The 17,709-nt window shown below is 41.1% G+C and overlaps 1 protein-coding gene across 4 annotated transcripts in view; it reads left to right on the top strand.

Annotated features, from left to right (window-relative positions):
- The window catches only part of FRMD6 (FERM domain containing 6), a 103,336-nt gene that overhangs the window by 64,365 nt on the left and 21,262 nt on the right, over positions 1–17,709 (top strand). The window contains exons 1-7 of one of the 4 annotated variants that reach the window (XM_014592418.2): positions 927–1,024; positions 2,005–2,081; positions 4,666–4,852; positions 9,024–9,179; positions 13,259–13,324; positions 14,187–14,255; positions 17,033–17,207. In XM_014592418.2, the coding sequence (XP_014447904.1) occupies positions 938–1,024; positions 2,005–2,081; positions 4,666–4,852; positions 9,024–9,179; positions 13,259–13,324; positions 14,187–14,255; positions 17,033–17,207 (817 nt within the window). In that variant the 5' untranslated portion in view covers positions 927–937. Of the gene's footprint in view, positions 1–926; positions 1,025–2,004; positions 2,082–4,665; positions 4,853–9,023; positions 9,180–9,403; positions 9,581–13,258; positions 13,325–14,186; positions 14,256–14,600; positions 14,712–17,032; positions 17,208–17,709 lie in introns of those variants that run through there. The other 3 variants (XM_006160536.3, XM_006160534.3, XM_006160535.3) reach the window with 3 other exon arrangements.

Raw genomic sequence — 17,709 nt, forward strand, 5'->3', positions numbered from 1 at the left:
ATTCTCTTTGAGATATCTGAAGTTTCGTTTGTTTGTTTTAGATTTTTGCCATAGGATGCGTGTGCTCACAAGAGAGAGACAGTGAGAAGAAAAGTGAGAAATCACCCCCATAGAGGGGTAGCCATGCTGTAATCCTTTCTCCTCTATTCTCCTGGGATTTGGGGCATCTATGTACACATTCCCAGCATGAGTCTTAAGCCGCTGGATCCAGGACTCAGACCGCAGTTGGTCACGTGGGAGTCCATTGCCTTTACTGTTACACTGCTTGTTGGCTCCCTGAAATTTTGTGGTTTTCTGTTTGTTTTCACACGTGTTGATCATCTTTACACAGGCTTTAGCCATCTTATTTTCTGTTTACCTTATAAATATCAGCCCTTTGGAGGAATATTTTAGTATTCATGCTTATTTTTCATACGGTTCTGCTCCATCTCAAAGGCAGTACAGGTAATGGATTATCATTTGGTTATGCTGTATCTTGATGTGGGAAACAGAAAAAGACTAGTCTTAAATACTGTTCTTCATGAAGTGGATCAGGCTCCTCCCTTGGAAATGGGCTGTTATCATCAGTGTTTTCTCATTTCTTACGTAGCAGTTAAGGGGTGCTTAGACCACAATTTATAATGGCCCTAGAAACTAAGAAAAACCAGGGACTGGAAACTAACATTTCTTTTAAATATTACATAGTTTAAATGTTACATGTTCTGTATTGCAAAAGCAAGATAAATCCACAAAAAATCTTATTGCTGTCTAGCCCATCGGACCATTTATCCTTTAGTATCTTCTTGAGTTTTCTTGGTAGTATATAAATTGGCAGTATGTTGACAAAGTTTGAGACTTTAAAAAAAAACACCTTCTTTGTATATTTCTTTGAAAAATCTATCCCTTGTTTAGCATCTTGTCTTCTTTTTTTTAATGTGCAGATAATGAACATGTATATATGGAGTTGTCACAAAAGCTTTATAAGTATTGTCCAAAAGAATGGAAGAAAGAGGCCAGCAAGGTACGACAATACGAAGTCACTTGGGTGAGATTGCGTTTATAAGCAAAATTATTTTGATTTTAAAAATGTTTATTTTAATTGTTAGACATTAGAAAAAGTCTTAAGCAATACTTTATACCGTGGAGAACAGGCAATGAATGCTAAGTTCTAAAATGTTATGTTAATCAAGTATAACTAACATAAACTCTGTAACAATAAATTCTGAATATCTGTTAAATGCTGTTGGATAACTTTTTAGTCATTTTGGGATAATGCTTTGAAGTGGAAAGCATGAAAACCTTGTTCCTCTCCTATGGCTATGTTAGTGGTCAAAACTGGTATTCTAGCATTATTAGTGATTTTTAAATCTACTTATACTGTATTCGCCTTGAAAGTGTGTTATTTTACTGTACTGGTGCCTTTATTTAGTAAACACCAATCCCATTATGTGGGAGAGCATTCACAGGGAATTCACCTAGTGTTTCCAGGATCACCCTACTCAGTCAGGAATAAAATGCCAGAGTGTAATCTTAAATCCTCCAATTTGTATTTAAGAATTCTTAGCATAAACTGGAAAGCTACTTCGAAGCCAACTACAAAGTGGAGAACATGAATGGCTAAACAAACAAACAGCATATTAGAATTTGGTATGTGGAATGTCAGAGGAACAAGGGAACATTTGTAATAAGGAGCAAATGGTCACCACAGGGGACAGAGTTGAGCGAGGAGCTGGATCTCAGCTAGAAATTTCCATGGCGTTTATTTTTATCTTCCCTTATGTTGTCGTTGGCATGACAGTGAATGAGAATCAGACAGTGGGATGGTGCCCTGTTTTGCTTTGTAACTTTCTGGTTTTATATAACCCTGGTATCTATAAGGGGCAACCATCTTCTCCCACTTATTACAAGGAGATAAACCTTTCAGTGTTGAAAAAGTATCTTGCAAAGAATGGTATTTGGATTGCTTTTGAAACCCACTTTTGAAGTAACTAAAAGCAACTTGATTTGTGTGTGTCTTTGATTTAGGGTATCGACCAGTTTGGGCCTCCTATGATCATCCACTTCCGTGTGCAGTACTACGTGGAAAATGGCAAGTTGATCAGGTATGAGGACAGGGAGCGAGTCTTTATTTCCCCACAGTGCTTCTTTTAACATATCAAAGAAGTTATTCATGTTTATTGTTCTCTCTTCCTGTTAGAAAATAAACTCTACAAAAGCAGCAATTTGCTTTTTAATCTTTTTTAAAAGAATTTTTTTAAGAGTTTTTTTGCTATATAGGGTGCACCAGAAAGACAGAGACAGAGAGCTAGAAAGCGAGAAATCACCCCAAGGGGGATGGCCATGCCACAGTCCCTTCTCCTCTCAGGATCTTGGGCACGCACGCACACGCGCCCCGTGTGACTTTAAGCCACCAGGTCCAGGACTCGAACTGCAATTGACTACGTGGGAGTCCAGCAACATAGCCATTATACCAACTGCTGGTCCCCCTAAAGGAATTATTTTTATTTAATTTTATTTATTCATTCATTTTATTTTTTTAAAATTTGACCAGAGAGAGAAAGCAAGCCTCCAGGTCCAGGACTCTACTCTAACTGTGGTCAGCCATGTGGGAGTGCCCGGCACCTTAACCACCACGCCACCTGCTGGTCCCCCTGCTTTTTAATCTTTTCGCACACTCATGTATCCTCAGTCCCCTAGAGGTACAGTAGATAACTCGTAAGTAATTGTTGAGTAATTGAATGATAGTTAGATTATTGATGAAAGTGTTCATTTCACTCTCATTTTCTCTACTTCCCATTTTCAAAAATAGATCAGTCTCCCAAAAGATACATTTTCCGAAAAAGAGCTACCACTTTTATAAAGAGTGGAGACAGTGATTAATAGATTATGTTCTTTTCCAGTGATTGGCTAGAGAGTGGGGCAAGGACAAAAATTCTTCTGTAAAAGTGCATGAATGTTTTTATAGCCTGGTTTTCTTTTCACATTTGGGATCTTGCTTGTATTTTTGGCTATAGCTTTTAAAGCTAGCATTAAGTCCAACAGAGCTTTCCTGTGAGAATTTTAGATGCAGTTTGACAAGGGCAGTTAATTGATCTTTTTCTGGAGGGGAGTGCATGGATAATACTGCAATCATAAAACAGATTCCAAATTCACCATTATAGAAGCTCAGTTAGTTGTTTACAGGGGAGGATTCGGTGCTAGAACACTTTTAAAGAAGATGTCTTAGTGATAGAAAATACTAGAAACACGAACTCTGTGTTTAACTTACATTTATAAATCTCGGAAAATCCCATGTGAATGAAATAGAAAGATAAATTTGTCTATTGAGTTATATGGTAAGTTTGCTCTTGGTATTTATATCATTACTAGCTGCAAATTAAGAAAAAAAAATTAATCCATAAGAGTTTTTCTTAAAGGCTGAGAAATGTTATTAGTTATTCTCAGCTTATATAAAATTTTCCATCTGTTTTACCTGGTAAATGTGGAATGCCCTGGAAAAAAGGAACATGTATTATTACTGTTGTTATTTGGTGACTAATGAACCCCCTGGGGCCAATAATGATTTAGTTCATCCCTATCTCTGCCCCTTCCCCCAGGGACGAACTAGTCCCAACAGTGTATGGTCAGTATTATAAAAAATGTGCTCTGAAAAATATCCTGTCCTGAGGGAAACAAATTACATAACTGCTTTATTTTTAAGCTCTTCATTCTTAAGCATGTTCTTGGTTAAAATAAACCCATATATTTTTATTATCGTCTCCTAAAGAGCTATGACTCTCAGGTAGACAATCAACCTAATATTACAGGGAAGCAAATAAGCTCTTTAAAATACATACACACACTTTTTTTATTTCCCTTGTAGTTTTACTTGGATGACCAAAGCATCCTCTGCCAGTGGACATTTTCTTGGAGCTTTGACCATGGCTTTCCCCAGTCAGCACTTCTTTCTCTAAGTGTTTAATGGGGACCGTATTCATTTCTGACCTCAGTGGATTGTAATGAGTGCTCTATTAATATTTCCTTTTGCAAGGAGTAGCATGAGTGTCATGACATGTCCCTATAAAAGTACACCCATGAAGTAACAGCCACTTAGTAAAAAAAATAAATAAATAAAATAAAAAGTAGATTTAAGGAAAGGTGTGAGTTCATTCATTCTTAGGGAAATAATAATAAAAAAAGAACCCTATAGTCCAGCAGTTTTTTTCCAGAACAGGATATAAACAGAAATGTTTTTAAAAGGCCCTCAGAGTATCTGTAGGGTGCTCAGCTCAAAACAAAACAAAATAAAAACAAACAAAACAGTGAAGCCCGAGTTGCCTGTTAGATTGGCCCTTACTTGTGCCACGCTGCAGCATCGTTGTAGGAAAACAACTTCAGTATCAAAAACAAATGCCTGCACTTCTATTCTAATACTTGTTCAGTAAAATACCTACCGGAAAGGAGCGGGATGTTTCAGACCTTTCCCACGGAATGAATCAAATGTTGTGAGCCTTAGGAAATGTTATTTTTGCTGTCTGGCTAGTCTGACTTGGGGTTCAGACCCCCTGGAACCCTCCCCCTTTTCAGTGAGATGGGAGGAGCAGAAAGGGAAGGGCCCCTGTCACCAGAGAGAGGGCAGGATTTAGTTCTGTTTACATGTCCTTGGGTCCGTCAAAATGTGAGTGCTGTGTTCTTTTATTTTCCTAGTGACAGAGCAGCAAGATACTATTATTACTGGCACCTGAGAAAACAAGTCCTTCATTCTCAGTGTGTGCTCCGTGAGGAGGCCTACTTCCTGCTGGCAGCCTTCGCCCTGCAGGCTGATCTTGGGAACTTCAAAAGGAAGGAGCACTATGGAAAATACTTCGAGCCAGAGGCCTACTTCCCATCCTGGGTAGGTACCATTTTCAAATTCTAAGGGATGCTTATTCCAGCACACTCCTAGTTCACTGCACGACTTCAAATAATGGGAGTCCAGACCTCAGTGGCTAGCGAAACCCTCCCCGTTGCCCACGGAGAAACCTAACCTTTGAGAGTGTCATGTGCAGATGTCTCGATGTACTTGGTCTGCTTAGAGTGAATGTAGGGGAAAGGCTCGCTCTCCGTCTTAAATGTGGTGGAACTTGGACCTCCTCAGCCTCTTTTTGACATTTGACCATCAACTCTTATCCTTAGCAGAGCATCATTTTCCTTGAAGGGAGAAAAACATTACTCTTCAAAAGGTGAAAGGTGGGTCAGCCAGGTGGCATGGTGATTAAGGTGCCTGGATCACACATGGCTGACTGCACGATTCAAATCCCGGACCTGTGGCTTGAAAAATATGCCAGACACATGGGCATGCATGCCCAAAATCCCCAGAGGAAAATGGAGGAGAAGGGATTGCAATGTGGTCCTCTCTCTTGAGGGATGGTTTCTTGCTTTCCCTTTCTCTCTCTCTTCTCTCTCTCTGTCTCTGTCTCTCTCTCTCTGACAAGCACATATGCCCTATAGCAAAAACTGAAATAAGTGAATGGTGAAAGGTGAGATCATTCACAGCTTTTCCTGTGCTGAGAAAACAAATATAAGTCCCCTTCTTGCTCTGACCTTCATGTCTTCACTCCCAGGAGGAGAGCCACCCCCTTACATCCCCAGGAAATTTAGGTTACCTCGCAGGCGGGGTCTCGGTTACCTTTCTCCACCCCATCCTGTCCGTGCCTTGTCCCGCCCTTCCTCTGGGTGTTTGCTGTGCTACTCTCTCTTATGTATCATTAGCTTTTCCTGAAACTAAACCTTCAAAACATGTTTGGTTCTCACCCATTAGTTGTTGGGAAGGAAAGCAAGCAGATCTACTGCTTTCGCCTTTCCTTCTCAGTAAAGCATCTTGAGAAAGTAGTGTGTATTTTGGTTTTTTAGCTTTTCTTCCCACTGTGTTCCTCGGGCCACTTCCGTGTGCCGTCTTTCCCCCCAAGTCCTTGCACACTGGTGACCTTTGTATTTCCTCCCCAGTGGGCATTTTTCTCTGCTTCTCCTGAATTTCATGCTGCATTTGACACTTACCCACTCACATCTTGGGAGATCTCAGCCCAAGTCATACTTGTAGCAATCACTGACAGGCTGGCAACTCGCAAATCCATTTCTCTCCTTGTGTCCGTGAGGTAGCTGTTTGCCCATAGGCACCTCAAGCTCAAGATGGCCAAGATAAATGAATCTTTTTCCCACCTCAAGTCTGTCTTCCTCCTTTTGTCTTTCTAGCCTCAACTAGTAACACTGCCACCCTCTCTGCCGCCTAGAAACTTCAGAGTTCGTACGGAACTTTCCTTCCTTATAAGTCTCTTTCCCCCCTTCCTTATAAGTCTTTTCCCCTACCCCAGCCAGTCAGCCACACATCCTCAGACGTGTACACCGGCTCGTCCATCACCCGGGGATCGAATTCTCTAGTCCTGTTGTTGCTATGAGCTTTCCTAAGTGTTCTTCGCCTCCCCTCTCTGGCACAGTGCCTTCTGTTCCTTGGTTTCCAGCTCAGGGGCACTAGTGCAAAGGCTTGTCCCTGCCCCAGGCATTACACCATAGCTGGCAGGTGAGATGATGCGGCTTCTGATGTAAACTGTCAGGGGCTCCCTTGTCACCAGTGACATGACTTAGAAGCACATGGGATGTGAGGACTGCCAGCCATTCCAGCTCCTTACTGGCTGTCCTGCACCTTGCCTGCTACGCCCTGGCAGCGCTCAGCAGTTGCTGTAGCTGTATACCCGCTGTGATGTCCACACCTTGCCAGCTACACCCTGGCAGCGCTCAGCAGTCGCTATAGCCGTACACCCGCTGTGATGTCCACACCTTGCCAGCTACGCTCTGGCAGCGCTCAGCAGTCGCTATAGCTGTACACCCGCTGTGATGTCCACACCTTGCCTGCTACGCCCTGGCAGCGCTCAGCAGTTGCTGTAGCTGTACACCTGCTGTGATGTCCACACCTTGCCCGCTATGCCCTGGCAGTGTTCAGCAGTCACTGTAGCTGTTCACCCACTGTGATGTCCACACTTTGCCTGCTACGCCCTGGCGTGCTCAGCAGTCGCTGTAGCTGTTCACCTGCTGTGATGTTCACACTTTGGGCCCCTCCTCTCACATTCTTTTCACCCTGTCCCTCTCACTGTTGCACCTGGTTAACTCCTGCGTCTCTAAGACAGCTCAGCTGTGAGTCCTCTGGGTAGACCATCCAGGTGCCCAGTACTTCTCCTCTGGGCTCAAGAAGATCTTGGACATAGGGTTCTACATCATCCTTCCAATGATCTGTTTATCTCTTGCCCTCAGTAAACTGTTTCTTTGCATAATCTAAAGGATAGGCATAAATGTAACCCTTTTTGTTTTTTAAGGTTTTTGCTATAGGGTCTGTGCACTTGCTGAAGAAATCAACCCCGAGGGACGATAGCCATGTGGCAGTTCCTTCTCCCCAGTTCTCCTTGTGGGATTTCGAACGTGCATGCATACACGCCTGACATGGTTTCCAAGCCACCAGGTCCAGGACTTGAACTATGGTGGACCATGTGGAAGTCCAGGACCTTAGCCACCATACCACCTGCTGGCCCCAATCCTTTTCTATTTTTATCAGCACTTTACATGAGAGTGCTCAGTAACTTTCTGTTGACTGATGGACAGTGTTTCAGTGTGGACGGAAACCCACAGTGTACATCAAGCTGTTTCTGTCTGTAGCTTGTGTTCACATTCTCTGGATGTCATCAGGTGCTGACTAAGCATTGGTAAATTAAAACAGAGCTTCCTAGTGAATGTGCCATGGCATCAATGTGCCGAGATACCGGTTCATCCACCGTCAGCATCACCAAAACCATCCTCTTCAATGCCCTTAGAAATACCATTTTCTGTGTGGTTTTGACCTAAAAAAATGGTTTCTAAGTACTGTTGATCTTCATGTAAAAAGACTATAGAAAGAAAAATCTGTAGCTTGTGTTCTCAGCAGAACTTGATAAGTGACCAGTATGTTTTAGGTTTTGCTCTATAAAATATCCAGTGTGAAAAAAAAAAAAAAAAAAACAAACAAAAAACTATAAAGACATTTTAAAACTCAGATTTTCTAATCTTTTTATTCCAATCACTTTAAGCACTATTTGTGTGTATGTTTATGTATCTCATTCTTCCATGAGAGAGAGCGAGACCCCCCTCTTCCTGCACTGGGCTATGGGCACGGATGCTCCTGGCGAGCCCGAGGAAGTCTCCAGACACAGCCAGAACGCCACCCCCCCCCCCCCCCCCCACGGGGCAGCCTTGCAGAGCTCTGTGTCCTGGCTGTACCACTGTCTGGCCCCAGGCACTGCTGTTTTTGCTCCTGTTACGTAATTCTTTCCATTTTTTAATAATCCTTATGAAATCAGCGAAGAGTTTAATCAACATCTTTCCCCTAGCCTGCAGCTGCTGGGTTCTGTATATTTTGACATCTGAGAGCTCAGACTACTGTCCGATGGAAATCTAAGCCACGGTGAATCACAGGGAACGTTTGAATGAAATTGTTTTCTCCCAAGTATTCAAATGGAATGTTCATCATACCAGCCTCCTAGACAGGAACCAAAAATATTTTGGAGAATGTCTCCCAGTCTCCTGCCTTCTTTGGATTAACGTTTAGAATCTCCCACCCTGTGGCTGTAATTTTATAGGCGTTAAGTGAGATCCAGACCCTCAGGATATGCTGACAGTAGATGTATTCCTTTGTACTAGTAATTTTGCAAATATAAACAATGATGTGTATGGAATTACTCAAGTTTGCATGTTTTTCTCCCCACCCCCTCCTTGGTAACGTTAAAGTCAAAAGAATCTCTTTTTCTCATTTCTTGTGGGGTTTTTTGTTGTTGTTGTTATATATGCAGCACTAGAGCTAAACTGACCTCATAGCTTCCAGTATTACTGATGCAGCCTAGTAATGTAACAGATGGTAAAAATAGACTAAAAGTGGGAATTTTCTAATATGAATTAGCCTGTTTCTGTGACCTACTCTATCTCGGCCTTTTGTCATTTGGGGAGTGGGGGAAGCACTTACATCCCTCCCACAAATGTCACATTGCCTACCCCTTGTATCCCAACAGGTTGTTTCCAAGCGGGGGAAGGACTACATCCTGAAGCACATTCCAAACATGCACAAAGATCAGTTTGCACTGACAGCTTCCGAAGCGCATCTTAAATATATCAAAGAGGCCGTCCGACTGGATGATGTCGCTGTGCATTATTACAGATTATATAAGGTACAGAACTGCAGTGGGCCTGCACCTTCCGAGAGAAACACCTTCCTGATTAGGGTTTTGACTTGTGAAAATAACTATTTCATTTCTTAATAGGCTTTAAAAGACTTTTATTCTGGGGACCAGCAGTTAGCATAATGGCTATGTTGCTGGACTTCCACGTAGTCGACCGCGTCATTTGGGGAGTGGGGGAAGCACTTACATCCCTCCCACAAATGTCACATTGCCTACCCCTTGTATCCCAACAGGTTGTTTCCAAGCGGGGGAAGGACTACATCCTGAAGCACATTCCAAACATGCACAAAGATCAGTTTGCACTGACAGCTTCCGAAGCGCATCTTAAATATATCAAAGAGGCCGTCCGACTGGATGATGTCGCTGTGCATTATTACAGATTATATAAGGTACAGAACTGCAGTGGGCCTGCACCTTCCGAGAGAAACACCTTCCTGATTAGGGTTTTGACTTGTGAAAATAACTATTTCATTTCTTAATAGGCTTTAAAAGACTTTTATTCTGGGGACCAGCAGTTAGCATAATGGCTATGTTGCTGGACTTCCACGTAGTCGACCGCGGTCGAGTCCTGGACCCGGTGGCTTAAACTCACACCAGGCATGTGTGCGTGCCCAAGATCCTAAAAGGAGAATGGAGGAGAAGGGATTGTGGCATGGCCATTGCCCCAGGGGGTGATTTCTCGCTTTCTGTCTCTGTCTTTCTGGCGAGTGCACGTGCCCTATAGCAAAAACCTTTGGAAAAAAGAAAAAAAGGCAGAGTTTCATTCTGACTGCTGTTTGTTAGCCAAGGTCGATTATGGAAGGGATGCTTTTCCTTTGGCTTGGTAGCAGGACAGAATGTTTTTTTAATGGTCCCAGTGAGATAAAAAATGGCTACAGATTTTGAATCTGGCCTTCAGTGACTATGGAATAGTTACTTTTCTCCTCCTCTAATGTGCTTTTCTGCTTTGGGGTAGGGGATACTATTTGCAACTTTTTTGATCATAATGTTTAATAGTCCTCAAAGAGAAATCAATACTTGCTTTATATTCATTAACTCCACACATATCACTACAACCAAGTAATGTTTATGGACTTCTTTGTTTACTGGGCGTACTTTAGAGCTATTACAGACCAAGAACGTGAAGCCTAACAAGGCTAAATCATTCACCTGAAAATCACCACGCTCCGTGGCAGAGCCAGGATCCAACTCAGGCCTTCTTGATAACAAACCTTATTGCTAAAGCCACTGTACTTACGTCTCTTCCCGTCTCTGAAGTTCGTTCATCTCTTGTCTTCTGGGTGTGTCTAGCCTCATTTTTCCATCCTGGGACAGAAGTCACATACCCAAATATCAACAGGGAATCACTCACATGATTTAATAATCTCATTTTCTCTTCCCCCTCCTCATCCTCACCTCTTTCCCTTTTCTACAAGTGCCACTGCTGTGGCAAGAACTTCTGAATTCCCACTCCAGCTTGCAAAGATATGTTCTCAAACCAAACGGGATGAAATGGTTGAGAGCATGGCCAAGCCTAACTGTGTGGGATACGATCCCAGCTTGGCTCCTTCCTGCTCGATTTTAGGCATATTACTTAACTTCTGTGTGCTCCAGTTTCCCCATAGTTAAGTGGAAACGGCAGCATTTTGCTCAAGACTGGAGAAGGTAACGGATCACAGGTGATTAGAACAGTGCTCAGCATGTGTGGAGCTCCATGTTAAACTTGCTGTTGCTATCATCATATTGCTACCACTAAGCTTGTTATCTTATTCCACGACAGCCTTTGCGGTAAGAGTAACTGGGCTAGGTCCTCAGAGACTAGGCTGTATGTAGTTGGGATGTACTGCTAGGTAATCCTTCTGGCTGATTCAGAAAACCTAATAAGGAATCAGTGGATGGTTTTTCCCTCTCTTTTCCATGCCCAAAGAATGCATTGCTAATGCCTCGTCATCCTTGAAAAGCTTAACTGAATTCCATAAAATCTCTTAGGCCAAATTCCTAAATGGAATTAACTCTTTTCCCTCAAGAGATTACATTTGTGACACCTCAGTTTACATGAGAAAATGCAGACACATGGCATTTTTGACCATCAGTTTGTTTTTAAAAAGTACTAGAAGTGTGAATGATACACTGGAGAGACCGTGGCCCTGGCATCGGATTCAGAAATCCTGTGTCCCTGCTCGCTATTGCTGGAATCCTGGGCAGCTTTGTCTGTAATCCTGGGCGCTCTCATAAGTGGGAATGATACTGTATACACGACCGAGGCTGGGTCGATGTAGTGAGATAAGAATCTCCCAAATACCGAAGAGGTGGAACACCTGGCACATGAGTGAATGCTCAATAAATATTTGGTGCTTCTTGCCTTACTTGCTTGGGGAGCTTGCTGTTTTACAGAATCCTATTAGTAACTATCCCTTTTAGTGAAGTAGATATACTCAATTTATCTTTCATATAAAAATTAATTTTTCACATTCACTTTTACATTACATAGAAAATTTCTCGACTGCTTAAACTGAGATATTTAAATAAAACAGAATGGACTAAAGTGAGGGAGAAGCCATGGCTACCTGATGGGCAGTTGTACTCTTTTGGCAGAATCAGGTGGCAGCCATTAAGTCTTCTTCATTTAGAGGCAGATTATTAAATGGAAATAAGGTAGACAGAGAATAGTAAACATTCTGAAAAATAAAATTGTTTTGTGCCCCTTTCCCTCCAATATACACCTCGTACATGAACAACCAGCATGTTTATAAGCACGGTCTTATTTCAGAAGGCCATCGGGACAGCCTTGGAAGGGAAATTGGCCGAAACTCATATAGTGATGGATGGTTTCTCCTGTTAAAACTCGTGCCGTATGTGCCTTTGGTTGATGTAAAAATATATGGGTTGGAAAAAAACAGCCCAGATAGTGAAAATAGACTTTGTCTTCTTTTTACTATGCAAGGTGAGGATGCATTCTCTAAAATATGTTTTGCTGTGTTTATGGGAAAACTGGCACTAAACTTAGCTTTGTCCATTCTTATTTATGGTTTGTATTGAGAAATCTCATGATGAAAATATTTTAGTTACTTATTACTTTACTTATCTTCTGTTTTAAAATTTAGACCTCACATATTTTCATTACAGGTGGGTAGTTATAGATATGGCCAAATTTCAGAATACATGGTTAATTGAAGGATTTGTTTATGTTCATTATAGGGTTTTTTTTATAGTTTATGTTTTAGCTGATAGAATGTGTATTATATTGGCAGACGATAACTGAAATTCTTAAAAAATAGTATTTCCAAACTGAATCTAAAGCTTTACAGTATTATTATCTATCGCCATGGAAGAGCCTTAACTGTTTAGTAACTTGTATTTAATTCTGGATTCAAAGCTGGGAGATTTGCTGAGTGTTAAACATACGAAGTCTGATGGTCTTAGAATACAACCATGATATGAGATTCACAATTCTAACATCTAAGAAAAGATTGAGCATAAAACAGAAGGATAAAAACATCAAATGAGAACTAGCCCATGGCAAGCTGGATCCCACATGGCTAACCATGGTTTGAATCCTGGACCTAGAAGCTTAAGAAATGTGTTGGGTGCAAGTGTGTGCATGCCCAACATCTCAAAAGGAGGGAGAAATGAAGCAGAAGGGATTCTAGCATGACCATTCCTGTTGTCTGCGGGTACTTTCTCACTCTCCCTCCCTCATTCTGTCTGTCTCTGGCAAGTGTACATCCCCTCTGCAGCCCCCCCAATCAATGATATAAAAACAGCAAAACTAGTTTTATTTCCTGGAGTTCTCAATAACACAAGCATTTTGATTATTACCAGATATGAAAGTGTACATAATATAGTAAAAATACTAGAACTTTGAAATTTCAGGTGTTTAAAGAGTAAATGGTACTGTTACTGATTTAATATGTACTCAAGATTTTCTTAAAACTTGTAAGAAACTAGGAATGTGGAAAGATTTGAGCACAGTCATTTTAAGTCAAAAACTTTCCAATGCTGAAATTTCTATTTCTTTGATATTAAATTGTCCATGGTAGAAGAAAAATAGGCTTTTTTTTTTTTTTAATAAAATTTTGTTCTTACAGGATAAAAGGGAAATTGAAGCTTCACTGACCCTTGGATTGACCATGCGAGGAATCCAGATTTTTCAGGTTGGTAAAAGAGAACCAGGTGTCAAATGGTATCAACCATGTCCTGTATTTACAGTATGCCTGTGTAGTCCTGCCAGGGATCTAGGGGTCCATTTCTCGCCACTGATGGGCCGTTATTTCCTGTGTGTCCAGCACAGATGTGGATGCTGCAGGATTGATGAAGTGACCCAGCCTGATCCCTGGCAGTAATAAGTCCTCTGTGATGAACCCGTGTTCATCACTGACAGATCACCAACACTGCCTTAATATCCCACACATTTCTCTTGTCGGGGCATTGATTTTAAATCTTCCTTTATCTTGTAGGACATTTATAACTATGGGAAGAAGAATGGCATTTTAATACAGTGCCTGACCAGATGTTTTAATTTCCGTTACTCTTTTCTGATAAAATTTGTCCCTTGAATATGTAGTTAGTGACTGTCACTCTTTTGCAAGTGGGATGGTGTTGTCCTACAGCCATCAACATAGAAGAGAAGATAACTCTTTCTGCAAGATTTAGGGAAATATGAAGGTGTCTTATCTTTAACATAGGCAGATGATGTCCTACTACAAAGTCTCACTGCCTTATCACATCTCTTGAATGCCGCATGTTTGAGTTTTTGTTTTTAATTTAAATTTAAGGATCAGCCACAGGGGAAAAGATCGCCTTGAAAGGGCCAGTTAATGAAGTCACACAAGAACAGAAAGCTATAGCATTGTATCACTAATCTTTTAATTACTGTCTGCACGTCTCCAAAGAGAGTTGGGGACTGCTTTCAGATTTTAATTACTGTATTTTACTTTTCTGAGATATATCAGGACCCTTTTAGAGTATCTGTCATTTTGCCCATTAATTCTATTTGCATTATAATTCTTCCCACAGAACTTAGATGAAGAGAAACAATTACTTTATGATTTTCCCTGGACAAATGTTGGAAAGTTGGTGTTTGTGGTAAGTTTAAGATAACTGACTTTAAAAAAAAAAAACTCAGTGATTGTTTGTAGATTTTTATTATGTTTGTTTTTACACAGTATTGACTCAGGCACAGAGTTGTGTTTTGTTTTTGTTTTTGTTTTGTTTTTAATAAGCTGAAGTTGATTTACCTTCTTAAATGCTTATGCAGGCACTATAATCCTTGCCACTTACACTAGTAATGAACTTAAAGGATCTTGGGGCCATTAAGTAGTAAGGTGGTTGAGGTGTTGGACGCCCACATGACCCAACTGTAGTTTGAGTCCTGGACCTGGCAGATTTCTCACTTTCCCTTTCTCTCTCTTTCTTTTAGAGTATCTGTCATTTTGCCCATTAATTCTATTTGCATTATAATTCTTCCCACAGAACTTAGATGAAGAGAAACAATTACTTTATGATTTTCCCTGGACAAATGTTGGAAAGTTGGTGTTTGTGGTAAGTTTAAGATAACTGACTTTAAAAAAAAAAAACTCAGTGATTGTTTGTAGATTTTTATTATGTTTGTTTTTACACAGTATTGACTCAGGCACAGAGTTGTGTTTTGTTTTTGTTTTTGTTTTGTTTTTAATAAGCTGAAGTTGATTTACCTTCTTAAATGCTTATGCAGGCACTATAATCCTTGCCACTTACACTAGTAATGAACTTAAAGGATCTTGGGGCCATTAAGTAGTAAGGTGGTTGAGGTGTTGGACGCCCACATGACCCAACTGTAGTTTGAGTCCTGGACCTGGCAGATTTCTCACTTTCCCTTTCTCTCTCTTTCTCTGGTGAGTGCCTGTGCCCTATAGCAAATTCAGAAATCATCATCATCATAAATAAAATTCTTTTAAAAAAAAATCCAAGAGTCTTAAAGCAAAAGAAATTACAAATTTTAATTTGTATGCCTAGTCCTCTCCATTCTACCCAAAGTTATTCTAGTTGCAGAAGAAACGTGGAAAAAGTACTAGCTGAGTTCATCAGATGGAGTTATCATAAAGCCTACAGCAGAGAGATTGGAAAACCGAAGGCTGTAATCACAGGGTGAATTACTCTTAGTGTGGGGGCCGGCCAGTTCCTTTACAAGTTCTTTCCAGTAAAGAATAAAGAGTGATATAAAAAGATGCTTCTATTAATGTCTGACTATTTAAACTGCATCATTATACAGAAAGGCCTACAATTCTTAACAGGAGCAGAAGTTTTATTTTCAGAATATTGAAAATGATACACTTTCTTTTGTTGGAGCAAATTCTTGATTTTTTCCTAGCTGTTTCTCTACTTTGCCAGCTCTATCCATTTTGGGGGAAGGTTCAAAGAATTACAGTTAATATGTGCATCTGGTGGTCATTAAAATCCATACTTCTGCTTTGTTCAGAAATGGTTTGGTAAAAGTGCATGGGAAAAGAGGAATAAGGATTCATAGGCGTGCACTTCTGTCCCAGAAGGAAGGCGGCCTGTGTAAAGGGCTGTCTTACAAGTGGACCATGGGTGCCACTCCACACTGCCCTGTGAGTCAGGGCTTCTGACTTCACGTTACTTTAATTGCTTGGGCACAGTTCAATCTGATTTCACTTTTCTCATGCATTAAAAGTGGGCCTTGACCTGCCTCCTCCTCACTGGCTCTCTCTCACTTAAGCTTTTAGTGAACGGATCTGAGCTGTTTGAAAATGAGCAAGCTATCACCCCACTTGTCCCTGACATGTCCCATATTAAACAGAAATAAAATACATTTATAAAAGTAAAGGGTTTTTAGGGTCCTGGACTCAGGAGTTCCTGAACCTAGTTGTACATCAGCCTTATCTGAGGATCTTGTGATTTTTTTAAAAGAGAATTACTTTATTTCATGTATTATCATCATTATTATTTGTTTAATTTGACGAGAGAGAGGGAAAAAAAAGAAAGAAGGAAAGCAGGCCTTCAGGTCCAGGACTCGAACCATGGTTGGCCATGGAGAAGTGTCCTTAACCACCATGCCACCTATTGGCCCTGGATCATGTGATTTAATCTCAACATAAAGGAATTAAATATCAACTTTGAAAAATGTAAAGAAATTTATAGTATCTCCTAGCTGTGGGGAACTGTCAAACTCTCACCCATAATTTTGAAGTTAATGAGCTCAGGCTTTTAGAATGATATTCCTGATATCTCTATTGATAGTGGTTCTTTCTCTTTCCTGCCTCATCCTTCTTCCTACCAACTTCCTCTTTGGTCCCATTAGAGAAATTTTTCATTTTTTCTAAGCCCTAAGATGGTATTGTGTATTGTACATGATCTTAACTATCATAAACTGTAATTTTTAAAATATAGTTATTTACCATCTTCCACCAAGATGTGGCTCCATGAGGACAGAGCCCTTTTCTGTTATCTTTTCAGTGCCCAAGGCAATGTTTAGTATATAGTATGTGCTCAGTAAACATTTGAGTGCATCAGTCTCTTCTAGAATGTGTCTTCTTCTTGCTGAGTTAGGGTGTAGGGGTTGCAATCTAGCACCTTACACAATGGACTCTTCTCTTCTTAATTATACATAGCTTGTCCAAAGGAACTGAAGGTATTCCTCCGCTGTCTTACATAGTCAGTGTTTACTAGAAGACCTTGGCTGGATGTTTCCCTGACATTTTTAAAAGGGAAAACAGTAATTTATCCCTCAGGAAATTTTCAAGCATGCTTTATACATCTAGTTCTGAATTTGTGGTTTTCCTTACTAAGTAGAAAATGAAGGAGACCTTGGCAAATCAGAGATGTTTTTCTTTTTGAAATTGTTTCATGCTTTCTCTCCATAGGGTAAGAAATTTGAGATTTTGCCAGATGGCTTGCCCTCAGCCAGGAAGCTCATATACTACACGGGGTGCCCCATGCGTTCCAGACACCTCCTGCAGCTTCTGAGCAACAGCCACCGCCTCTACATGAACCTGCAGCCTATCCTGCGTCACATCCGGAAGCTGGAGGAGAATGAAGGTATCGTGGGGTCTCAGGTGGGGGAAGTGAACGCTGCCTTTGCCATTTATGGATGCTTCCTCTGAAGCTGCCATATTCAGATTCCAAGATCCTAAGAGTAGGATTTAGGGACAGGCACAGTCTAGACTCAGAGCAGACTGCTCTAGAAAACAAGGGGATGGGCTTGAGGCCCACCTACCTTGGCACCTATTCAAAATACCTGAGGTTACCCCAGTCATTTAGCTGCCCCTCGAGTATAGACTCTAAAGTTCCCCCACACCTGGCTTGAGAAGCCTTGCAAAAAGCCACCCTACAGAGGTACAGGGCAAGAGTTTATCTACAACTCAGATTTTATCTGCATCCCAGCACTCTGTACACACCGACCCAATTGGTGCAATTAACCGTAGGCAGTCTAGAATTCCTTTCAGTGCGATGACTCCTTAGGTTACAGTGATATCAAAGGTGGGTCATGGAAGTGTCTCCAGCCTCTGCGATTGACAGCTTACAGGCCCTGCCTCGGGCC

This window comes from Tupaia chinensis, unplaced genomic scaffold (assembly GCF_000334495.1).
Source record: "Tupaia chinensis unplaced genomic scaffold, TupChi_1.0 Scaffold000688_1, whole genome shotgun sequence".
Taxonomy (NCBI): Eukaryota; Metazoa; Chordata; class Mammalia; order Scandentia; family Tupaiidae; genus Tupaia; species Tupaia belangeri.